Source organism: Sapajus apella, unplaced genomic scaffold (assembly GCF_009761245.1).
Source record: "Sapajus apella isolate SASKATOON/1434 unplaced genomic scaffold, GSC_monkey_1.0 scaffold25, whole genome shotgun sequence".
Classification (NCBI taxonomy): domain Eukaryota; kingdom Metazoa; phylum Chordata; class Mammalia; order Primates; family Cebidae; genus Sapajus; species Sapajus apella.
In genome coordinates, this window is record NW_022436965.1 from 1,254,273 (window position 1) to 1,281,082 (window position 26,810).

General features: G+C 32.4%; 1 protein-coding gene across 6 annotated transcripts in view; it reads left to right on the forward strand.

Annotated features, from left to right (window-relative positions):
* The window catches only part of BRINP3 (BMP/retinoic acid inducible neural specific 3), a 360,785-nt gene that overhangs the window by 16,248 nt on the left and 317,727 nt on the right, over positions 1–26,810 (forward strand). For all 6 annotated transcript variants that reach the window (XM_032291134.1, XM_032291130.1, XM_032291131.1 and 3 more), the window contains exon 2: positions 7,769–8,054. In XM_032291134.1, the coding sequence (XP_032147025.1) occupies positions 7,934–8,054 (121 nt within the window). In that variant the 5' untranslated portion in view covers positions 7,769–7,933. The remainder of the gene's footprint in view (positions 1–7,768; positions 8,055–26,810) is intronic.

Genomic DNA, 26,810 nt, shown 5'->3' on the forward strand with positions numbered 1-26,810 from the left:
TGACTTAAAAATCATTGCCCCATAACTCTTTTGCTCCCTTTCCTCAACTATCAAAGCTGTTGTCATCCTGAGGCCTAGCTTAGATGCAGATTCAGACACAGATCCTCTGTAGATTCTTTCTTTTTCCATGAAGAATGAATTGGCTTTTTATGATGTGGTCTTGCCAGCCATATCACAGCAGTTGCACGTTAATTTAGTACTTATTTCATCAACATTTATTCAGTCACTTTACCAATACTTATTTGTGCAACTTTATTTCAGCAGCTTTGGTGACTGTGTTGTTGTCGTTAAGATAGGAACAATTATTTTTCTCCCAAAATTAATCTAATTGAAGGAAAGGAGATGTGCAGGGAGGGAAACAGGCCAAATATGGAAGCAAATATGTCACATAAATGTACCATCACAGGGAAATGTTCCAGCATAGGGAAAGTAATGGGAGCATTAAAAAAAGGACCAACCAACCTTGAAAGGTCATAAAAAGCTTTATGAATAAAATGATAATCCAGTCTGAGGTTTTAAGGTCAATGTTAGGCAGGTAAAGAGATCCTTGTCAAAATAGTGGTTCAGGCAGGGGAACCTGCATAAACAGAGATCTTAGAGAGAAAATGAGGTGAATGTGAGGTGTGTGATCATGGCTAAAACAAAGTTGATGTTTGGTTAATAATTGTCCTGGCATATATATGATATGATATGATATGATATGATATGATATGATATGATATATGATATGATATGATATATATGATATAAGCAAAGGAAGATTGTTTTATAAGTTATTGCAAAGAGATCAGTTATCCTGAAACAAAAGTTGTTACTTAATTGGGGGTAAAGGATTTACGTGTTCAGATTTAACATTTTAGTAAGATCACTCTGACTGTAGTAAAAAGAACAGATTGGAGAGAGCCACATGGGTGTCAGAATTATTTGATTCCCATTTTTACATGTTACTGTTCATTTCAACAGAAAACAAAGATAAAGCAATTACTTCTCTATAGTCTTCGTGGAGTACAGAAAAAAAATAGCAGAATCCTACCTGTTTATAGGAAGAATGGACTACATTGTGTGAAAAACAGTCATGAAGCTATTGCAGTAACACAGTTTAGAGGCTGAGTTGCTAGTGTTGAGCATACAGCATGAGGTGGTCAAGTAAAATGGGGGTGAAGAAAAAGGGGTAAACTTTATATGTAGGGGGAAGAATGCACAGAACTTGGGGACTGATTGGATATGCACAGTGAGTGAGAGGGTAGGTGAAGTCATGTTTAGGCTTAAAAATTTGACTAGATGGAAGTACCATTTAGTGAGATAAGGAAACAAGAAAAAGTTTGGAGAATGTTTAGTTTTCATTGACAGAGGTATTGTTTTCTAATAGAAATGACCATAGGCAATATGTTCTGCCTTCCATGTGGTCTTCCCAAACTGACAGCAAGTTCCTGAGGATAGAAGCACTATCTTTATTAAGACCATCTGTCTCAAAACTTATCGTGATGTTTTGCACATTACAATTGATCAATAAGATTTATTTTTTTATTCTGGTTTTCTATATCATTACTTCTACCAATTGGAATTGAAACAATGAATAAAATATTGTGGGAAAACTATTAAAAATTTATGTTAAAATATTTTTAAGTCATCTATCATTCATTTATTTATACAATTGTGTATTTTGTATTCATTTTTTCAGAGCTAGTATTTATTTAAATATATAATCAAAAATTATTATAGTTATATAAAATTATATAATAATGCTATACATTTTTAAATAGATTCTGGGAGTGCTACATATAAATATTTCATTTTATAATAAAATAATTCTAACATAATTTAATGGATTTAATAGAATAATACATATCATATCTGGAAGAATGTGGCTTTTTAAATAGTTATTTTGAGTATTGGATATTTTATTTTGAAGATTCGTAGTTTTACATTTACAAGCTTCAGTATTAATAAGCATTAATGTTAAGGCACTGTTTTATAGAGCAGCATAGTGTTTTCTCAAGAAAAGGAATTTAGAGAACAGTTGTAGATGTTGGGCAAATCAGCCAATTTTCTTTATACCTTTATCCAATACTTAAAAATTTATGAGTGGAGAGAGAGAGGGGGAAAGAAAATAAGAGGCAGAGATAGAAAACATGTAAAACAACAACAACAACAGCTACTGGTGACTCTAGCTGATGGATATGTACGAGTTTACTGCTGTTAGCCTTTCAATTTTCTGTGAGTTCCACATTATTCAAAATAAAATTAAATATGCTTGATACGATTTTCTGAAATGACTTTTCCTATTCAACTTCTTCAGGAGATTTTAGTTCCTGAGAAAATATTTTTGATATGCAACCAGCAAAAATCAGTCCAAATGCAAATATAAAAGAAGAAATAATATAACTTGCAATGTTAATCATTTAACAAATAGTAATAATTAGCACTGGATATCTAGTTAGATTGTGGATGATAAGATACTGAGGTCTAAAAGATGGGCCGCTATGACATGACCCATCAACCCATCAATCTAAGGGATATTAAGTTTAATTCAATGATTTCTAACATTTTGCTTAGACCTTTGTAGCTTCGGTTCTACTAAAAAATCACGTTTACTATTATGGCAAATATTTTATTTCATGTATTTCAATATTTTATGAATTTCAAATATATATATATATCAGTACTTTAGATAACAGGAATGTAGGCCAGGCACTGAGGCTCACACCTGTAATCCCAGCACTTTGGGAGGCCGAGGTGGGTGGATCAGGAGGTCAGGAGACCCAGAGGATCCTGGTTGACACGGTGAAATCCCGTCTCTACTAAAAATACAAAAATTAGCCTGGCATGGTGGTGCTCGCCTGTAGTCCCAGCTATTTGGGAGGCTTAGGCATGAGAATCCCTTGAACCTGAAAGATGGGAGTTGCAGTGAGCTGAGATTGCACCACTGCACTCCAGCCTGGGGACAGAGTGAGATTCTGTCTCATAAAGAAAAAAAGGAATGTATTGCCACCTTGGAATAGGACTACTGACAGCTAGTGAGAAAGAATAATTATCATATATATTATAAACATATTATTTATGCATTTATTATAATTATATGCATTAGTATATATTAGTATACATTTAACATATTTTTGATGTATTTTATATCTGCACAGATTGTCAAGGCCATTGAGAATTTGCAAATAAAATTCTGTCATGAGGTGATCTTCACAACGAATTTTATTATGTAAGAAGGAATTTAAGAATAGGATATGTACTAAACATATGTTTTTCAAGTAGATATATCAATATTTATGACTTCTTTCTTTTTTAAAAAAACCCATAAATACTGCTTTTTAATTAAATACCATGTTTTAAACATGAATTCATGTTTGTAATTGTGTATATTTTTAATGTTTTCGGTTTTTTTGTTCTTATTCTCTTTTATTACTCTCTTTTATATAAAATCACTCTCACGTGGTCTAGAAAATATTATGTATGGATGTTCTTATCTACTTAGCCACTTAGCCACTTGTTTATGAATATTAAATTCTGTACTATTTTGCATTTTCCCCACACTACAGAAAAAGTGATAAATTCACTTATTAGTTTAATAATTTCTACCCTCTTTCCTTAAACCTTGTATTTCCCTTTCTTAGCAATGTATCTAAGTTTAGCTGTTCATCTCAGTTGTCACCTCTAAATATCCTAACAATACCTCGGTACAAACCAACTATTTACTAAACCATGTCTGACTCATGGATTGATATGGTGATAACCCAACCCAAACGTAGCAACCGGTTAAGGTCCTACAATAATAATTTATAAATTAGTACTCATAAAATGATGAGTTAAATGTACAATTATCTACTTTTGTGACAAACCAGGTAATGAAGCTCTTCTGATGGTGAATATTGAGTTGTATGACCACTTGCCCTAAAGATGGCTAGAGGCTTACATCCTTGCCTTAGGCATTCTACTGTGACTTTTCTCCCTATCATGTAACTCATGAAAAAAGTTCTCAAACACTATTTCAGTATAACTTTCCTGGGATATCTGAATTTGTTCATTATAAATCTCTTTAAAAAGTTCTTATGAATATAATGATTTTAAGATAGCCCCCAAATTAACTTGATTTGGGTAAGATTGACATTCCCATGTGTTAACAAACTCAGAAAAAAATATTTCTGAACAGAAGTAAGAACATGTCCCCCAAATTAGAAGCAGAAGAAATAGAAATAATTAAAACCCACAAATTATGTGGCAATTACCTCATCATTACCTGGTAATATTTTTAGGTAGTTTCCTACACAAAATTTAAAAAATTTTTTCTATCTTCTCATATATTAAGATACATAGCAATATGAAATGATGGGTATGTTAAATTGTTCCACTATACTAATCATATTACACCATGTTATATACCTTAAATATACACATATAGTTTATTTTTTTAATGAGAGGATACAAAGAATATGAAACAAGCTCAACACATTTGATAAAGAAAGTAATAAGATTGTGGTTCTGGGTAATTACCTATGGAAAAATTACAGAATTTCAGAAAAGGACCTCAACTGCCATCTATGTCAGTTGTATCCCACTTTTTTTTTTTTTGAGAAGGAGAGTTTCACTCTGTCATCCAGGCTGGAGTGCAGTTTCACTGTGTTGATTCACTGGAACCTCTGCCTCCTGGGTTCAAGCAATTCTCCTGCCTCAGCCTCCAGAGTCGCTGGGATTACAGGCACCCCACCACCAGGCCCGACTAATTTTTGTATTTTTTAGTAGAGACTGGGCTTCACTATGTTGGCCAGGCTGGTCTTGAACTCCTGACATCAGGTGATCTGCCGTCCTCGGCCTCCCAAAATGTTGGGATTACAGGCAGGAGCCACTACACCCAGCCCCTGTATCTGACTTTTATTACACTTTGTGTATTACAAAATCATGTGTTTAAGTACAAAACGTTTGGTTTAATTTTACAGTACATAATGGCATGACTTCGTACCAGTATAAAATATGACTTATTAGGCACTATTCTAGATGTTTTACAAATATGAACTCGCTCAATTTTTGTAAGACTGATGAGGTGATCCTCTGTAATAGTTTAGGAATCTGGAGCATAAAAGAAGTGAAATAACTTGCCTAAAGTCAAACATCTACAGAGTTAGTAAGAGCTGGATATTTTCTTTTTCTTTCTTTTTTTTTTTTTTTTTTTCTTTTCGAGACAGAGTCACACTGTGTCACCTAGGCTAGAGTGCTGTGGTGCAATCTCGGCCCACTGCAGCGTCTGCCTCCCAGGTTCGAGTGATTCTCATGCCTCAGCCTCCAGAACAGCTGGGATTACAGGCCCATGCCACCATGCCAGACTAATTTTTTTATTTTTAGTAGAGACGGGCTTTTACCCTGTGTTGATTGGGCTGGTCTCAAACTCCTAACCTCTGGTGATCCACCCACCTCAGCCTTCCAATGTGCTGGGATTACAGGCATGAGCCATGGCGCCTGGAGGGCTGGGATTTTAACATTAACAGTTTAGTTCCATAGTCAATTCTTTTAACCACTATGACTATTGTCTCTTGAGGTTATATAGCCTAATTTGCTATATTGGTTTTAGGATTTGGAGAAAATCTAGTTTTGTTTTCAAAGAACTATTTTCCAAGTCATTTAATAGGATGAAATAATTTTTGTTTGAATATTTTCGATAATATTCTTGTTCACATTTACATTTAGTAATAAGAGAGCTTCATTTAGATGATATGACTAGAATTTCATTCAATTAAGAAATATATCCTTTCAGATGAACTATGTGATACGGACTTAAGTATCACATACTTAAGTGATTGAATAATTTATTCTGTCTTTATGAAATAAAAAATTACCCATTGAAATTAAAAATATATCTTCTAAAAATAATGATTAAATTTTGCCAGTTTGAATATATATGATAAGCAAAATAAAAATTGTGTGTATAACAAAGATGAGTAATATTTTTTAGTCATAAAAGAATTATACTACTACACATAAGAATAATTGGATTTATAAATTAAGTAAACTATATTTATTTTGAGATAAGTCATATAGTTCTCATAAAAATATATAATTTTTTCAGCAGATTTTAAACTTAGGAGTTGCATCATTTGACAGTGGTACATTTTTACAGATAATAGAAAAAAAGTCTAGAATCTTCAAGCTCCTATTCCAATATCTTTCTATTATAATATTCTTTCCTATAGAAAATCATTTTTAAAATGTCTTCATTTTTAAAACTTCCTATGTTGTTTACAAAAGAAGGTATTCTTCAATCCCCTCAGTGAGAAACTCATATGACTGAGGCAACTCATACGGTATGTGAGTAATGTCCTTTTAATTTTGTGATATGTGAGAGTATGATTCTGATGATCTATTTCACCCGTTGTATCACTGTTTTGAGCTACTTCAGAGCTGCAAAATTATTTCTCAATACCTCTTATACAGAAATAGTTTAGGATTAAATTATGAATAATAGGGTTATAGTTAGGAAAGCAAATTAAAACCACCAATGTTCTTATCCAAATACCAGATTAATATGGTAGCTACTATTACTGATATATCTTACTTAATACTATGAATCTTGAATTTTTTTTCTAAAGACATTGTGCTGAGTAAGAACCTACACGAGTAAAACTCTCTCATCAGTCAGAATCTTTGCACTCTATAGTTCTATCTACTATAAATAATACTATTTGAAAAGTTGATGAGGATAGAAAGAAAAATTGAATTCAAATATTTTTAGAATTTTCTGGTGCAGCATTTAGACATTTTGGCTTTGAATGAAGCTTTGTACACCATACCATACTGGGATTATACATCTTATTACTTTTTTATTGAATGATTATACTACAATGTATTCAGTTTCAACATCTATGAATAATCTGCATTAGCTTAATTTATGTGCATTGGTTTAGTTTATGTATGTATAATTTTGGAGGTATGACTATCTTATGAATAAGACAGATTCACATTTAAATCTTTAAAGACTGTAGAAATAATTTAATTTTGATTCTGTTTAAATAATCAGAGAAGCAGTTTGTTCCTAACAGAAAATTAAAAAAAAAATTCTGAGAAAATACACTACTTCTCACATCCACTCTCCCACACACAAATGTATTCACCTATCAACCTGTCCTAATATCATCTCTGTCTCACTCTGTCTCTCCTTATATCTACATCTACTTTTATCTATAATATGTATACACATACTCACATATATATATATATATATATATACACATACATACATTTATATATTTATGTATCCTTAAGCCCACAGTTTTACTCCATGTTTATCTAGATTATGGAAATAACTACATATCTCTACTTCATTTTAAAGCATTTATCTAAAATCTAAAAATATTATACAATAAAACTATACCTAGTATTAAAATTTATAACAAAATTTATGAAATATTTGAATATATTAATTATTTATTTGAATCTGTCCAGTTTTATAAAACATGCAAGGACAAAAGGGATATTAGTTAAAACTCCTGATTGCTTCTCAATAGGCTTTAATTATCCACTGAATGAAATTGTTATGACGAGGTCAATTATGACTTGGTGTCTTATTTTCCATTAATATAAAAAGGGCACAACGTATAAAAGACATACAGCTCTGAAAAAAAATTATTTTGGTTTGTATCTTATTCTCTTCTGCTAATATTAATTTAAAACAGTGATATTAGATTAAAATGTAAAAATTAGCCACCTCAACACCTCAACTGAGAGAAAAGAATCTTCTAGGTCTAACTAATTGCCTGTGTATTTTGTCTAGGTGTTGAGGGAAAGCTAAGAGAATGAAGGCTCTAAATCTGCAGTGGAAGCATGATATGGCGAAGCAGAGCTGGTGCTGAATTGTTCTCTCTGATGGCTCTATGGGAGTGGATAGCACTGAGTCTTCATTGCTGGGTTTTAGCGGTTGCTGCTGTTTCGGATCAGCATGCCACAAGCCCCTTCGACTGGCTCCTCTCTGATAAGGGACCCTTCCATCGCTCACAGGAATACACAGATTTTGTGGACAGAAGCCGGCAGGGATTTAGCACAAGATACAAGATATACAGGTATGAAGCAAAGGGAAAGCAATTACAGAAATATCAACCTTGAAGGTTGTGTATAAATAAGTTTATCTAAGGGAAAGTTTCAGATGGGAAAGTGTTATTATCAGAAGGGTTGATATTTTCTGTGCACCATGGTAATGTTTTCTTACTATTCAAAAATATTTCTTCTAGACGTAATATATTATGATAAAAATAGATAATGGTGACCACTTGTATATCACTTCCAAATTTTACTATGTTACACTGCCTTAAAGTAAATGGCAATGTACTTGGAAGCCAAGTTTCTTATCTTAAATAGCCAAAATTTTAAAGTGAATTTTAAAAAATTGCTTTTCCTTTCTACCTTATACCATGCTATGTTACCTTTTTCAGCCTAAATGGAAATGGTATCTTCTACTAGTCACTGAGAAGTTGAGTCACCTCATCCTTTTTTACCTGAAAGGTAATTGTACGTTCAGAAGCCAAAGGAATCAGCAAGGAAATGAAAAGTAGCAGATAAATAGGACATGATAGCAAAGCTCAAAGAAATGGAAGGGATTAAGATATATGATCTTTAACATTTATCAATGTTCTATGTTTAAAATCTAAATAAGTTACATAAAAAGAATCATAGATTAAATCCAACAAATGTTGCCTGCTCCTGTAGTGTCCCTTGAATCCATTAAACAGGAGAATGTACAAGTGGTTGCCTGATGGATTAGATTGTATTGATCTATGCCATGAAGAACATTTTATGTAAAGTTATCACTTCAGTTTGTTTATTGGTGATCAACTTTTACAATTTCTAGTTATTGGTTTAACATTTATGAAGAAGCACATTTGTTTTGTCTTTTTGTGTATTGGTATCTATGTAGATACTCCTATATAAATATTTTATTTCATGTTGTATGTGCACCAGAGAGCACTGTGCTTCATGTCTGTGTGTAGTCATTTACACAGCATTATGAGAAATTTATAAATCTTATCCACAATGTATATTTACAGAAGAGTCTGAGTGTCCTGGATAAGTTCCATGAAGCATCACACAATTGTTGCTATGCCTTTTTAAAAGTAAAAATCCCTTATTCCATGTAGCCATAGCACTGTAATAAGCCTAATGAAAAGGTTTACTGTATTTAAAAAAAAAATGAAATGACGAGGCTGGGCGGGGTGGCTCACACCTGTAATCCTAGCAGTTCTGGAGGCTGAGGCAGGCAGATCATGAAGTCAGGAGATCCGAGGCCATTCTGGCCAACATGGTGAAACCCTGTCTCTACTAAAAAACAAAAATTAGCTGGGCATGGTGGCATGCACCTGCAGTCCCAGGTATTCGGGAGGCTGAGGCAGGAGAATTGCTTGAACCCAGGAGGCGGAGGTTTCAGTGAGCCAAGATCAAGCCACTGTACTCAGCCTGGGGAACAGAGGAGAACTCCGTCTCAAAAAAAAAAAAAACAACAACAAAAACAAAACAAAACAAAACAAAAAAATAACAAGCTCTAAAGATTTTCTTTCTGAAATGCAGCAGAAATTTTCAATATTTTATGACTCTGGGTTAATTCATTCTTCATTCTCCTATGAGTTCATTGATTTAGGCAGTTTTTCTTCACATATTGTGCAAAGCTACCTAAATTTAGGATTATGAGAATATGTTATATTTTAGCACTGTGCAAGAGGATTTTTAACAGTCTGTCAGGCAAACTGATGCCAGAACATGTCTCCATGATCTATTGGCATTTGTATTTGGAGGTCTAAAGTGCTGTCTTATGTGTGATTGTTGTGGTTTAGCTTGTCGGTCAATCAGCTGTGAGTTGCAAACCCGGCTTGACATGCTTTTTGTTTGTATTTGTTTTTTTGAGATGGAGTCTCGATCTGTTGCCCAGGCTGAAGTGCAGTGACATGATCTCGACCCTCTGCTTCCCCGGTTTAAGCAAATCTCCTGCCTCAGCCTCCTGAGTAGCTGGGATTACAGGAGACCACTACCCTAATTTTTGTATTTTTAGTAAAGACGTTGTTTCACCATGTTGGCCAGGTTGGTCTTGAACTCCTGACCTCAAGTGATCTTCCTGCCTCAGCCTCCCAAAGTGCATGAGCCACTGCGCCCCATCTGCTTGACATGTTTTTAGAGGTGCTAGGTTGAATCAAAGAGGCATTTTTTGAATCACAGGTGTTAAAGGTAAAGAAAAACGTGCTTTGAGGCATATTTGTAAGGCTCATATATTCTGTTTGGTTTTATGCAACTCTCTTCCTGAAGACCTTCATTAGCCCTGTGCTACTTATCCTTCCTATGTCTTTAACTTTGTGGCTTGAATAAACATGTAAGGATATTAAATCTATTTATAAACAGTGGAGCTAGGTTATAACTTCTTATGAACCCTTTTAAACATTGCAAACGATGCTATGATCATTGACAGTTGCCATAAAATGAACAATGTAATTTATTCATTAGGGTTCCTTTAGTCTTAATAAGGTGAGTTTTGTCTTTAGTATTTACCTTCAAAATATAATTTTAAAGTGTTCGTATTTCATTAATGTTTGCCATAAAATATAGACTTTGTGAGTACTTTAAACACACAGATGTTAAATTAATGTTTTCCGTATTTAAGTACTTGACTTGTCTTTTTAAAGATTATAATTTCCTAAGGTGAGCAGCCCAATTCTACTAGTGCTTATTATCACTATCGTCACCACATTCATGGGGAATATTGCATTGACCTCTTCCTCACTTCTACTGTTCTTTGGTTGACCACATGTGCAAGTGAATTATGGAAAAATGATGATGATTTTCTTATAATCTTTAAAAATAATATACAGACATGTCATATTATCAAAGCTTGGTGTGCTTCTTCAGACCACTTATTCAAAGAATGCTCCAAATTTGAGACTAGGAGACAATTGAGATAAATGCTCTGTTCCTTGAAAAAAAATTCTATTTGAAAAATGACTAATAAAAGACAATGGTTTAAAAAAAGTTGAACAACTATATGGCCACTTTCCATGTGACAGGATTATAATGAAATAATGTGTGGAAAAGAGTAAACTTCTGAATAGATGGTTCTTTGGATCCATATGAGAAAAGCACAAGTTGAATCCCTTCTTTATAACATATAGCTAAGCCCTTTTTATATGAAATAAAGGTCTTAATATTCTTCTAGAAATATTAAATTTCTAGAAGAAAACAGAGGAAAACAACCTCATAATACTGGGATAGTTGAGAATCCATTTAAATACAAGGTGTTAAGAATTAAAACACAAGTATTCTTAATCAGGAGTAAGAATTGAACAGGTATTTACTGATAAGGAGTTAATTTTAAGAAGGTATAATTTTTTTATAATTAAAACTATGAAGATTCTGGTGTAAAATGTCTTTAAAGTAGCAATCCGGATACAAATCGTTTCAAAATTCCTATTAAAATACTATATTAATTATCAGGAGGGAAAATGAAAACTCCTAACAACAGAAAATTATGGTGAATATGTAACTTTCTGCAAAAATAGGGGAGACATTGAAATAGTTATAAACTTCTTGCAGTGAAATTATTTCCTCTTGACTATAAGCAAGGAAGTATGTATTGTTTTCTGTCTTTGACAAAAACCAACTGTATTAACTCAAGTTTGTAACAATTTCTCAGACCTCAGTTTCCTCATTCGTAAAATTAAGGCTGCACTAGATCTCTAAAGATCTTTTGAACTCAAAAGCAAAATGGAAACATGAGAACAAATAGATTTAAAGCATTAAAACAAAAATTAACTGTGGTTAATTCTTACATCTGCATTCATCTGCAAAAATCACAAATACTGCCTTGTAAATAATATATAAGACTCTCATATTCTTCTTTGTGTATATTGGAACATAAATTGTGTAATTACTTATCTGTCCCTCACCAATCTAATTTTTTCCTATTTCTTATATGTTATATTGAAGAAGCTACAGTAATAAGGAAGCTTTTTATCCTATTTGACTGGTTTGCTATAAATCACTACACTGTTAACACACTGAGTGCAATGATAAATTAAGAGGAGTATTCTAGGTAGTTATTTTAAATAATAATCAAAATACATAAATAACCAAAATTATTTCAATACACGTGTTCAACAACTATATTGTTGTATCTCTAATTTTGAGATTAAACTATATATTTTAATTTTTGTTGTTTAATTATAATTCACAACTGGAATATACAGTTGCCATTGGGAAAATTTTAGTCAGATAAAATATAGAAATACAGATTGAAGAGTTTAGAAAATATAATCCACTTTCAGAAGAGCTAATTCTTAATGAGAATTGTATACAATCTTGTTATTATAAATTAAAAGATGTGCTTTTGTAATAATTCATATAATTTATATGTAATAATTTTAATAGTGTATTCATGTTTTTTACTCTCATAATGACAAAATAAACAAGATTGCTAGTTAACACAATTATTTACAGAATAGGAAACAACAATTATGATGTTTTGGCATTTACACAAACACTTTATTATTGTTTTTCTCTATCTAATCCCATTTTACCAAGCACTCTAATTCTCCATTTTCATTATCTCTGTGGTCTTCTTCCAAGTGAAATTGCTAGAATTATCATGCTTGTTCTTTTTCGTTTTCACTGTTCTGGAGCTTTTGAATTTCTAATATGTATTTTTTTTTTATGGGCACCACTCCAAAAATTTGAATTTGAAAATTAGAGGAAAAAACTGGGTTTTAACACTTTGGAGGGTTCCTTGACTTTTTTCTTAAGAGAGAGAGAGAGACAGAGAGAGAAAGAGTGTGTGTGTGTGTGTGTGTGTGTGTGTGTGTGTGTATGTTTAAATGGACTTTTATAAGAAAAAAGTAATTTGCATTTTGATGTTTCTCACTATGTTACAAAAGATTCTTAAATGACATTTATTATGTTCTTTCTGCTTTTATGTAAAAACAAAATAGTGATACCTACAATATTCTTTAGAAATAGAGTTAAAAAATTAGTCCTAAGACTAAGTTACAATATTATCTCTTTCATTTTAATAAGCAATTGTGAATAAAAGTAAAAGATTAGAACTTCATTTTTAAATTGTACTTTCAAAGTTAAAGGTGAAATGTGTACTTAGCATTTATGGTTTATAAATTTTAATTTATACAATATCCATAATTAGACCAATCTTTTATGGAAGTAGCAAGTTACCTTGCCTAATTTTTTAATTAAATTTTTTAATTTCCCCATGATTTTCAGTAGAAATTATAGTTCCATAATCTGCCTTAGGATATAATAATTATCCAATAAAATTCAGCCTCTTAAAGAGTCTTACACCAATTAATTAGTAATATTTATTCATGACTTGCTTCTTTTACTGAAGTGATATGTGATAATATATAGATGTTCAAAACTGTTGGTTGAAAAAAATTACACAAAGGACTTACATATGTTCTTAAATATTTCGTTCATCTATTTCTCCAAATTTCCTAGTAAACAAAGGCATTATATAAAGCATACTATATTTATATAAACAAACCTAGGAAATACATTAATAAACCATTTTATTTTAAAATGTAAAAGCTACTAACTGATTATTGGTATGAGAAAGCATTCTCTGAAAAGGAATTTGAGGAAAGAGACTAAGCCAGTGAATGGTTTGTAAACTTGGGAAACACGGCTTTTGAACACAAAAACACAGCCTTTTAATGCCTTTTATTTGTTTTTATTTAAACCAATAAAACACACCCCATTAAAATTCATTCCAGAGAACAAAGAGATTGTTCACATTTTATAGCAAAGTTTCTATCCAGGTTCCCAAGAAGGTCTGTTTATAGAAAGAATGACACTTGCTTAGTTCAGAGTGGTCATTGAAACTGAGTCCTGATTGGTTGATACAAGCTGAGCCTTGATTGGCCAGGTTAGGTAAGTTCTGATTGGTTGGTTTCCAAGCCCCACACCGGAAGTCTCTGTCAGGTGTTCCAAACGGCCAGTGACGGGGGTGCTTCACCTCTCAGTATATCTTAGCTGGGATAACAGACATTGGTTTGACTTGATTGCAGAAAGGGGGGTCGTGTGATATATTTACATCTTTCTTGGAACGCGGAGTCTGTGACCCACTGCTCCCTCAGGCAAGTACGGCTGCGCGGTTCTGTTTCACCTTTGAACACCTCAGGTTGTCAGGGCGTCCATTTTAAAATGTCTGTCAGTAGCCGGGAGACTTTAACGTAGGGAAAGCGAAGGTTTTATACTCTTCAGTTCCTTTTAAAGAATTCTCAGCATTCTTTGAATATCTTCTTTTAGTCAAGATACGGAAGGCTGGCTGGGCACAATGGCTCACGCCTGTAATCCCGGCACTTTGGAGGCGGGTGGATCACCTGAGATCTGGAGTTAGAGACCAGCCTGGCCAACATTTAGTAGAAATCCCATTTCTACTAAAAATACAAAAATTAGCTGGGTGTGGGGTGCGCGCCTGTAGCCCCAGCTACTTGGGAGGCTGAGGCTTGAAGCTGGGAGGCGAAGTTGCAGTGAGCCGAGATCGCGTCATTGCACCACTGCAGCCTGAGTAACAAGAGCGAAACTTTGTCTCAAAAAAAAAAAAAAAAAAAAAAAGGAAGGAAGGAGAAGGAAAGATACAGAAGGCTTCCACAATATTTCAAAGTATTTCACTACTTTATTTTTATTGTTAAGGCACCTATACCTCCAGCCCAAAAGTAATCACACACACGTGAAGAAAATACACGAAAAGTAATCGCACACTTAAGTGCCTTACCTGTTTTATTTAATTTTCTTCTCTTGTGCCCAAAGTACGTTAAGTACTTACGTGTGTGTGTGATTAGTGTTTGCATATTCTCCCTTATTTTCCACATATGTGGAATCTACCTATTCTTTTCTTTTTTGATATAGTTGAAAAGAGTCAAAGAGAATGGCCTGGGCTTTGCATGTCCTTAGTCTGATAGACATTTCCCTGGCTGCTCACTTAAATAGATATTAGCAGCTAACTAATTAAACTACCTCCTTCTCAGCCAGAAATTAACAAAGGCTTAAAAAATTAGCAAAATCTCTGTTTTGCTGTGGCGTTATGTGCTGATAGTCTTGTCTTAAAGACACACACAACTATTTCCCAAAACAGAATAGAAAATTAGATTTAAATAAACATACCCCATTAAAATTCATAAAGTATTTTCTCATGAAATGTAATCTTTCAAAACTTAACCATCATTTAAAAAATTTTAAAATACAGCACTAAATTTAACATTCATAAGAATACATTTCCATGTTTATTATTTAAAAAAGCAAACAGACCATAATCCTTTTTTGCGGTGATCTTTTCAGGATTGAGGCTTTTTTTTTTTTCCAGATAAAACCAAAGATTCTAAAGATAGCAAATGATATTTAACTACTCAAAGTAATGATGTTTAACTTATGCTATCTAATTCCTATTTATAGTATAACTGCCAAGTGATCATTTAACAATTCTTTAAATATTTCAAATTACTGGGAACAAACCACATTCCAAAGTGTATCTTCTAATTCTATCCCTATTCTGTCTCTTCACTGTTTAATCCAATGATAGCACTCACATTACTTCACACTACTGTTCTCTTTTATTGAAATAATATTAGGGAGAATTAGATTCTCCTACTCTTGAGAGCATTGCCTGTGCCCCATATCTCATTGAAAGTAGTAATAAAAACATATTTGACCCATTTGAGAAATCTGTCAATTTTTTTCTTCTTGAAATTTATAATCAAACATACTACTATTTCCAAATATGCACATTTGAAAGGAATAACTCCTATGTATTCATTTGCATCACTACAGATATTTTAGCTGAATAGCAATAAAAATGTATCCTCAATTAAATAATGAGAAACCCTCCAATAATTAGATAAATTTCAACTTTTTGTGCAGGTTCAAAGCTGTTTATGGAAATTGCAAAATCCCAAAGGTTTGAAACTGAACCATTTTCTTTTAGCACATTTTGCTTTGAAACCTGCCCTGACTTGGATAGGTGTGAGATATTTACAGTTTTTATTTTTGTACTGAAAGCAAATATTCACATTTTATTTCCAGGATGCTAGCGAACTTGATTATATGTTGCTGCCTCAGATTCCATTGAAGATATGACATAATATGCACTGTGTGTTCCTCATTTCCCTCTAAAATATGGAAAACTCTGAACTCTGAAGCACATTCGACTTCAGGGGCTTCAGATAGAGCACTGTGGATCTGTATTAATTTATAGGGTTTCTTCTAGCTTCTCTCTTAGGATATTGTTTTTGATCATGTTAAATGTTGCCATAACACTCAAGTATTTTACAGAATATTGACTGATCTTGTAGATCTATTAGCTTAGCAATCCTAGCTAAAGAGAAAATAAGTGAATTTCACTATGTGTTTGTTATTTTTAATCTAACTTTTAAACCTATAAAAATACAGTCTAGAACCATCCTATTCAATTTTGTGTATTAAAACTGTATTCTAAAATATTTCAATTTTTTTTAATTAGAAGTGTTTTCTCATCAGTACTTTGCAAACATTTACTTAGGTTGTGTCTTTGTAATCGTCATACTTCATTGATCAGTTTTTCAATCTTTTATTTTCCAGTTGGCTTTTAACTTATAGAGTTAAATTATTTATTTTTGCATTATGTCAATTTAATCCATCTTTTTGGACGGCAGAGGTAAAGACAACACATAATTGGATAGATAGATAAGTTGGCAATGCAGAACCAAAGTATCATGGTTTTATGGACCATTCGTTCTTTGTACAAATGTATAAAATTGTATCAGCGCTTTGTGTCTTTGAGTCCTCATCTAGTAAATAAAGACAACAGAGAATTCTCTGTTTATTTCTCACTATGACATTCCATTAAAATTAAGTTTTACTGTTCATCTTTCTGACATAATCTGTTTTATACTGCTGGTATGTAGGATAACATCACTGTATATAGAAATTAAAAGTTTCTAAATATGCTGTAGAACTGACTGCAGATTTTATTTCTTTAAGGTCAACACTTAAATTGTTTTGAGCATAGTTTTGTGATTTACATAATTATATTGAGTGAACACCATGGCTTAACATAAAGATATCAGATTTTTCTAATTTCTAAAATTCATATGCAATTTTTTTCAAGATAAGTTTCCATTTGCTTTTAAAAGGAGAAACTATTTAAATAATGCAGGAGACATGAATAAAACATATCAGAAGATAAAGAAATTTCCATTGTTGGATTCCCATAGATTATATTTTTAGCAAATCATATGAATGGATTTCCTTTTGTTTTATAAAAATTACACATAACTGTTTCCTATCATCAAACTTTATACATTGAATGAATACATGTTATACTGCATTATAACTTTCTCAAAACCTGATTTCTGATAACTACTGGAAGAAATACAGTCTGTTAGCATATATCTTATATTAAAGTGGTTATTCAAAGTATTGTTCTGTGAAAAGTAGTGCACTATGACTATTTCTTCCTTTTCACCCTAACCAAAAGAATAAAAATCAGAATTAAAAACTTGTCCATGACCTGGGAACTTATAGCTTGAGTCCTGTTTTTGCCATTATTTATGAATATTTTATTATAGGAAAGAAAATTTATTATTGATATTATAAGAGGTTAATATAATATTACTTAAAAAACTCAGATTTTCCGCTTCTATTTCTGGCATCTGTTAAGACTTAGGCTCACATTGTACTCTCTTCCTTGGCACTGTTCACAGTTTCAGCTTTACTGTTCAGGCCTTATGTTATCTGTCTTCTACTTCTGGTCCCAGTAATGCTCCTTAATTAGATCACAACACAGCTCGACATCTTTCTACCATTAATTCATTCAAACACAGGCACACTCTCTTTCTCTTTCTCTCTGTCTCTCTCTCTCTCTCTCTCTCTCTCTCTCTCTCTCTCACACACACACACACACACACACACACAGAGACACACCTTCTTACAAAAATTTGGAATTAGATGGTATTTCTTCTGCCTTGGAGTAAACTTTTGATCTGGATTTTAAAGACATGACTTATTTGGTTAAATATAAAATAGTTTTATGCCATGCTTTTGTTATTTAAAACTTTAAAACTGGAGATTCAAACCAAATCAAGGCACTGATTTCTTATAACGTATTAATATAATACGTTTCTTATATAAATAAGAAACATATTAATCTACTCAATATTAGTTGAAATACTCGTCATTTTCCCTTTATTCTAATATTCATATGAACATTATGCCTACTTATGAGCAATGCTTTTTTCTCTCCTAGGAAGAGTAGAAGATAAAAGTGCAGGGTAAGTTACATTTACTTTTATGTCTGTTGGCTTGCATTGTATCAAATTCAAAAGGGAAGAAACATACCCTCTCCCCTTTTGGGTCATCTACCTCTTAGACACACAACTCTCAAAATGATATCATTAGACAGAGTAGGTAAAAAAAAATAAATCACAAAAGAGGTCTTTAATTTTTTTCTCTGTCATAGGCAACCAGGGAACAAAAATGAAAATACAGAGGCCTGAAAATACCAGTGGAATATCTTTCTGGGGTCTGAGATTGAATCCTGTGAAGGAGAACCATTAACTTTCACAATAGGGGTGGTATTAATCTATCCTTTACTCTTGCTGTCACTTAACCTACATTGATAACTAGCAGTGTGTCACTATTATGGCATCTTGAGAGGAAACATTTACTCTTCCTTCGCTAGTGCCTTTCTCCTAATTGTCAGGGATAACTGTCTGTTCACTTTTGCATTTTTGCCTGACACAGCACACATCTCAAAATAACATGCCATTCACTGTGGAATTAAATTTAGTATATAGCAACATTTTCTAACGGTGGAACCTTTGTGAAAATTATTCAGTGGCTTTAATATCAAGGTGATTATGGATTTCATATAAAACGTCGTAAAAGCCAGCATAAGCTACAAATGAAACTTCATGATGGATTTTTATAGCTACAGTATAAGTTTCCCCAAAGTCAGAGTCAGGAAGCTCATCTTTTTGATAATGCAATTTTGAAAATGTTGTTACTACAGAAAAAAAACCAATGTGACCATTATATTATCCTAGCTTACAAACATCAAGAGAAGTGATGAGTGATAAAGAAGAGACAAAAAGTATTGATAGTTTCATCTTATATCTAAATAAATAAATATAAACCTAAAATTATATTAGTTTATATTCTATATTATAGTTATTTTTATAGTTTTTAATTATAAAAATATTTCAGTTATTTTTATCACTTTTGTCAATGTAGCTTAAAGTTACATTTAATATTATACAATGATTAAAGAAGGATCCTATAATAATTTTGTGAATTGAAGAAATTTTATCCAATTTCAGTTGAAATACTCTTCATTTTCTTTTTATTCATTATTCCCTGTATGGGAAGAGATTTTAGAAATTATTAATTTGGAATCCTTTTATTTTACACTTTTAATTTTATTGTAAAATGTTGAGAAGTTAAACTATTTTTCAAATTACGTATACGTAAATACAACCCACTGATATTTGTTTTAGTATTACTTTTGAAATTATACTATATAAATTATAAGGAAAAATTTGTAACAAAATCTCATTGAACATTATTTTTTGAAATATTAACTCCTTTTCTACAATATATTTTATAGTTTACAAGTCTACTAATAAACAAGTAAATGAATTAATTCCATTTCCACATATTTTAAGCAGTTAAATTATGTATCAAGGAGTCATTAAACATTTTCAAAGATAAGCATATGAATTATGTAAACAAATAATGAAATTGTTGAATATTTACTTTCCCAAATAATGCCAAGATAATCTGTTGATAAGACAAACATAATTTTATTCTTACCACTGCATATGAGTGTATTACCACAATAGAGACTTTAGTAGTAGGTCAGAGGGGAGAAGGGAAATCGAAACATTAATTGAGATTTTGTGTTTTTTTAAGTGGATTTATTAATGTGGGCAGTGTAAGGCTTCATTAGGATTACATAAGAACCCTGGATATGTTAGTTATGGATTACTGGACAGAGCAAAAGAAGAATTTTGAGGTGAGAGGTTCTAAGAGTACTGGAAATAAGCCATTGTTTGATGATGCTTTCTATTGAAGAGCCTGTAAGTTTAGCAGAGAGATCCTGGAATAGTAAATAAAGTTATTTGAAACTTACTTTTCTAGGCAAGAATTTCCTGTCATGATAAAGTTATGTTGATGAAGATGTTAATGTAGACAGTAGGTTGTTTGCATGGAGATTGTTTATGTCTCACAACTCTGTAGTTTTGTTGGAAATGGATAAAAGCCCAGAAAGTTACACAGATTGTCCAAGGTCTTGTAGCTATTTGTTGGACAAGAGAATTAGAAACCAGGTACTTTCACATGCAGTATTTTAAAATATTTCATATTTTGACTTTTGCTGAAAAAATTCATCGAAGTCATTTACTTTTTAATGAAAATATGGTAATATAAAAACCAAAGGAGCCACTTTAAACAATATTGATTATGCAGATTGCTTTGAGCAATACTCAGGTGAATATTTGCCTTTTTAAAATGGGCAGATATTATAAAACTTATGTAACTTATATTGTAATTGCTTAAGTATCTGACAGTATTACCTAAGGCCGTAAGCTTGTTGAGAGTAAGTAGTATCTTGTTTATTTATTAAAGTTCCAGGATGTAGCACAAAGACATGTGCATAACATATGCTCAATAAATACAATAATGATAGAATAAGAGCTTCCACCAGATGGCACCCAGTGTCTGTAGTTCAGATTAACTCATCTGTTCATTTTCAGCTGTGGTCAGTTGAGCCAGTTGAGTCTCATGATTCTATTTGCTTGATATGATTTTCAACCAGGCATATTTTCTACATTTAATTGTTTGTTATATTGTATGGGATGAATTATTCAGATAATTTGATTTAGGAATAGGCATTTCATGTAAGATCATGTTAAAAAATGGATGATAATGCACTGCTATATGTCCCACAAATTTGCTTTTTATAATTCAAAAATAGTAAGAGATGTAAATTTGGATCTCATTTTACTATTTTTTTGGATCCTATAATTTAGCTTAAGTTTATCCCATAGGTATGGGTGATTTTTATCTAAGAAGGTCACCGGATTATTGTCCTTTTCTAAGATTGTTGACCACATTCATAAGATCCTTGGCTCTGGCATTGTCCACCTATGGATTGGCTCATTACACTAATTGCCCCTCTTTGCCCTTTGATTCATCCACATAAAATCAGAGCAGAACAACAACAAAAAATACTATTCTGATTCAATGATACTTTAATTCCCACTTGCCTATATCTAACTAGGGCAAATGATTTCCTCATATTTATGCATATGTTAAAAGGTAATTGTAAAAATAGTGTATAATCATGACTTTCCTAGAAGTACGAACTAAGCATGTGCAAAAATTTTATTAAACTCATTGATGTAGAACCAGTAAGAAGTTATAACTTGATCGAAGGAGAATTCATTTAGGAATACTGAAATGAACTCACAAATAGATGCGTAACTAATTTACTCCATAATGGGGAGAAAAGTTGATTCTCTCCCTACTTTACAAAATCTATTTTGTCTATGGACAGAATCATTTGCATTTTTATCAGTTATCTAAAATTTACAAAGTTGTGAAAAGCTCAAAGGGAATGGGAAGTGCAGTCTCCATAAAATAATCAGGGAATATTCTTAGACTATGCCACATTTCTTGTTTCTCTAACAAGAAACCTGTCATGCTACAAATATGGTACTCCAGGTAAGGCTTTGTTTGTACAATTGATTTTGAATTAAATCCTGGTAAGAAGGAGGACAAGTTTTTCTTTACCCATACGGATAACTATCTTGCTGTGAAAAGTAAAGAGACAGCAATAGATTCTGAATCCTGGGTTGCCCGTGAGAGTTAGATGTCATTTAAATGTTTCATTTTAGTTTATAAAACAAAGATTATGATATTGTTGTGGGTTAAATAGTTTATCTAGAGGATTAAATATTAATACAAAATCAATAATAATTCCCGCCAACTAACCATAATAACATTTTCCTAATTTTTTCACTTATTCCTACATAATTATTTTTTGGTCTGCTCCACCTTGGGTTATCAATCTCAGAGAGCTCTCTCTGCTTCAGGACAAAAAAAAAAAAAAGTGAGTTGTGGAAATCCTGACACAGTTCACTGATATAATCTGAAAGTTGTCTAAGTGATGTCTATTCAGAAACCTCTTAGCCAAATGTCTATTTTTTAAGGTGTCAAAAGTTTGAAGTATCTAATTCAATCTTATTCTACACATTCTGGCTGGTACTTTATACTTTTTTCAGGCAAGCATCAGAATAAAAGAATATTTCTAGAGGACAGAGATTTAAAATGGCTGCTGTTGATGCATTATTGATGACTTTCAAATGTGAGAGGACTGATGTTTCATAATAAGAACGATTTCATTGATCAGGAAATTTGTTTTTGTGGCAGTAGAATGGTAGGCAACAGCAGAGAGTTCTTATCTTGTTCAACAGTGTCACCCCGGAAATGCCACGTTCCTTCATGGTGAAATTACAGACACAAAAACACACATGGTGCCCTAGAGAATGAAAATTTCAGATGGGCAGTTGGTTAAAACTTAATAATTTAAAATCATGCATCCCACTTATCCCACTTGTGTGTGTGTGTGTGTGTGTGTGTGTGTGTGTGTGTGTGTGTGTGTGTGTGGTATGGCCCCTGAATATCACCAGTTTTGAATGGCTCAAGGTTAAGTGGAAAATTTTGAACTAACAAATTGTCAGCTGCATCTTATGGCCCTTAAGCTAACTTATTTTGGAAATAGAAGAAATATACCACTAAATGGCAACTGAAAATTACATCATTTTCAATTGGAGTAGAATTTCATGACTGCATTGTTGTGTGGAAGATACAATTTCTGTTTTTTTAAGTAAGAAAGCTATGTTTAGTGGGACATAATTTGACTCATGTGAATGAAGGCAGTAGAAAAGTATTGAATAGAAAGATTATGTTTTGTAAAAATTGATCATGGATTTACATATTTGTTTTTTACAGTTTTGTTTATTTCTCATGCACCATTTTTCCTATTTGTGTGTATATATGAACATATTTGTTACTGTGTTCTTCTGGTACCTTCAGTATAGTCCTTTTAATAGCATTATTTGGTTCTTATTTTGGACTAAAATAAATGCGTATTAGAGGTCATAGGTTTTGAAAGAAATTTTTTTCCTTTGAATTATTTTAGCATTACAGATAAGCTTTTGAATAACATTTCAGAAGAAAATCATCATGTTGCAGATTAATATTCATATAATTTGCATTACCTGGCAGAAAAACACACACAGTGACACAGCAACAAATTATCTAAAAAAGCTGTGGTTTAATTCTACAGTTTATGAGCATGTGTGTGTTCATTTTCTTCAGTGATTTTATCATTTAAAATGAAATATTCACCTTTTTCAGTTTAATAATTTATTAATATAATTATTTTAAAATAAACAAGGCCAGGCACGGGGGGCTCATGCCTATAATCCCAGCACTTTGGGAGGCTGAGGTGAGTGGATCACTTGAGGTCAGGAGTTCCAGAAGAGCCTGGCCAACATGGTAAAATCCCATAGTTACTAAAAATACAAAAATGGGCCGGGCATGGTAGCACATAATCCCAGCTACTAGAGAGGCTGAAGCAGGAGAATAGCTTCACCCAGGGGTGAAAGTTGCAATGAGCTGAGATCACGCCACTGCACTCCAGTCTGGGCAATGGACAGGGAGTCCTTCTCAAAATAAATAAATAAATAAAAATAAAATTTTAAAAATTAAAATAAGCAATAACAAAACAAAATTTCTAGATATTTTCCTTTAAACTTGCATACAAATATTTGAGGGTAACCTACACATAGAGACAAATAAATGCATTTAAAATCAATTAATTAAGCAATAGCCATACTAAGTGTATTAGACAAAATTTTCAATACATTTCTAGAGTTATTTGTATTAAAAATTATGATAATTCAGAAATGCACTATACTTTTAGTCATGGTCCTCAAACTAACAATCTTCCTAGAGAGCTAATAAGTAGCATATCATAAATTACCTATTTCCTGAGACCTTCCAGTAATTATCACATTTTCCTATATTTCTATGAGATATGATATTACTCAGGAATAAGTTCAATGATACAAAAACCTTATATAATTATCATTTGAACAGGTTATACAGATTTAAGTAGTTTATAGCACCAATACTTTGATTTCTTCTAAATTATACATTGGGATTGAACTGTTATCAATTTATAGAGTGACTCCAACATTAAGAACCACAGCAATTGATTTCCTTGCTTCATAAAGCTAAATGATGGTTTTTGTCAATACTTCAACATTCCACACTGAGAAGAAAATGTAGTATGCCATCACAGCTTTTGAATCTGATGATCTTTGAATGTCACTGAAAATTGGAAATTATCCCTTATAATGGTTGAAGTTGCATAGATTAGGTAAGAGAAACTCACATGTAATACTAAAATATATTTTAATTATACAATTTAGCCATGAGGCTCTGACTTCTTCCCTCTGCCTGCATTCTTTCTCTACCCAAAATTGAGACTCTGAACTTTACCATCTGGCTTAGGTGGACTGAGCCCCTTGCATCAATCTTACTTCACTGCAAAGAAATGTAGATGAAATTGCTCCACATTATAGTATTAAATCTTTCCTTTCTATATTTTGCTAGTTCACCTTGACAAATGCCTCATTTCTGGTAACCTGTATTCTATCTTGTTTCTAAGAATAAGTAATAAACTGTACAGCAGCATTAGTAATTAGCTCTGTGCCATGGTTTTGTGTTTTAATCACATTGTGCACTTTCTTTATCTCCCTCTCCCTCTCTAATTTGACTGCTGGCAATGTGCCTAATGAACAGCAAAAATGACTGACTTGAGATGTTTGAACGCATTTTTTCTCTGATTCAGCTAAACAATGATAAAAGTAAAGTTTGAAGTAAACATATATATATGTATATATATATATACATATATATATATATATATACGCATATATATATACATATATATATATATATTTTTTTTTTTTTTTTGAGATGGAGTTTCGCTCTTGTTACCCAGGCTGGAGTGCAATGGTGCGATCTCCGCTTACCGCAACCTCCGCCTCCTGGGTTCAGGCAATTCTCCTGCCTCAGCCTCCTGAGTAGCTGGGATTACAGGCACATGCGACCATGCCCAGCTAATTTTTTGTATTTTTGGTAGAGACAGGGTTTCACCACATTGACCAGGATGGTCTCAATCTCTTGACCTCGTGATCCACCCGCCTGGGCCTCCCAAAGGGCCGGGATTACAGGCGTGAGCCACAACATCTATATATATATATATATATATTTTATCAATGCTGAGATCTTCATAAGGAAAAACAGATGAGGTTAGGTTAAAGTGAACTGGTTTTTCTTAGAAATTTTCCAACCTTCAAATGTTAAGGAAATATCTATAGAGAGAAAATATTCCTTGAATCTCATGTAACAAGATTATGTTTTAATTGTTATGTTCTTTAAGTGTATGTTTAAGGCTATAAAAATATATACTAGTAACATAACCCTTTTAAAACCAGGTAGATGTAGTTAAAATTTTGGCTGAGCCTGGTGACTCACATCTGTAATCCCAGCACTCTGGGAGGCTAAGGTGGGCAGATCACTTGATTGCAGGAGTTCGAGACCAGCCTGGTCAAGATGGTGAAATTTTCTCTACTGAAAATACAAAAATTAGCTGGGCATGGGGGTGGGTGCCTGTAATCCCAGCTACTTGGGTGGCTGAGGCAGGAGAATTGCTTGAACTCAGAAGGTGGAGGTTGTAGTTACCGGAAGTAATGAATATATCTACTATAAATTCAAACAGTAAAGAATGGTATTTGTTGAGAAGTAAATTTTCATCTCATTTTGGACCTCCACTCACTGGTTCTCTGTTCTTTATTAGAGGAAACCATAATTTCACTATATAAAAATTTACCATACTTTTTGTAGTGGTTACATAGTTTCCAAAGTTTGTAAAAAATGCAATTTATTAAAACATTTTCTTAGTATTATACATTTAAATTCTTTCCAGTCTATGCTGAAATGAGTATTTTTGTACATATGCCTTTGCCCACATGCAGTGACGTATCTGCAGAATATGTGCTTATAAAGATAAAAAATTACATGAATTCTAAATTTTAATATTGCTTCCAGTGGCCTTATAGGTTAAAGTGGTAGCTTGTTTAAATTGGTATATCTTTATTATGAGTGAGTTTACAAATCTTATATATTCCTCATATATGTTGATTGAATGAATATATGTAATGTAGCTGAAGCAGCAACCGATTTATAGGAAGTGTTCAAGATTTTTCTCCATTATTTTCAGCAATAGTTTAAGAAGGTTATTTTGAACATAGTTTTGTGATCTTAAACCTAAGGTCTATAAGCTTTGATTTTAACTAACGTGTATTGAGAATCTAATTAAATGCTCTTAAGTTGTGTTTCAAAAAAATTACTTGGAAAATACTATTGCAATATGTTTAATATGCATATGTTTTATTAGTATTATTTTTAATTGACCCATAATAATTGTACATATTTATGAAGTACAGTGTGATATTTCAATACATGTATACAATGCATAATGAACAAATCAAGGTAAGTTGCGTACGTATCATCTCAGAAGTTTGTCACTGCTTTGTGTTGGAGACATTCAAAATAATATGCATTTTATTAAATTAATAAAGAATTAATAACTGGGAATAGTCAATGGAAGTAATTGAAAGAACATGTTTTGATGGGTGTTAAAGATAGAATCCTGATTGCACAATGTT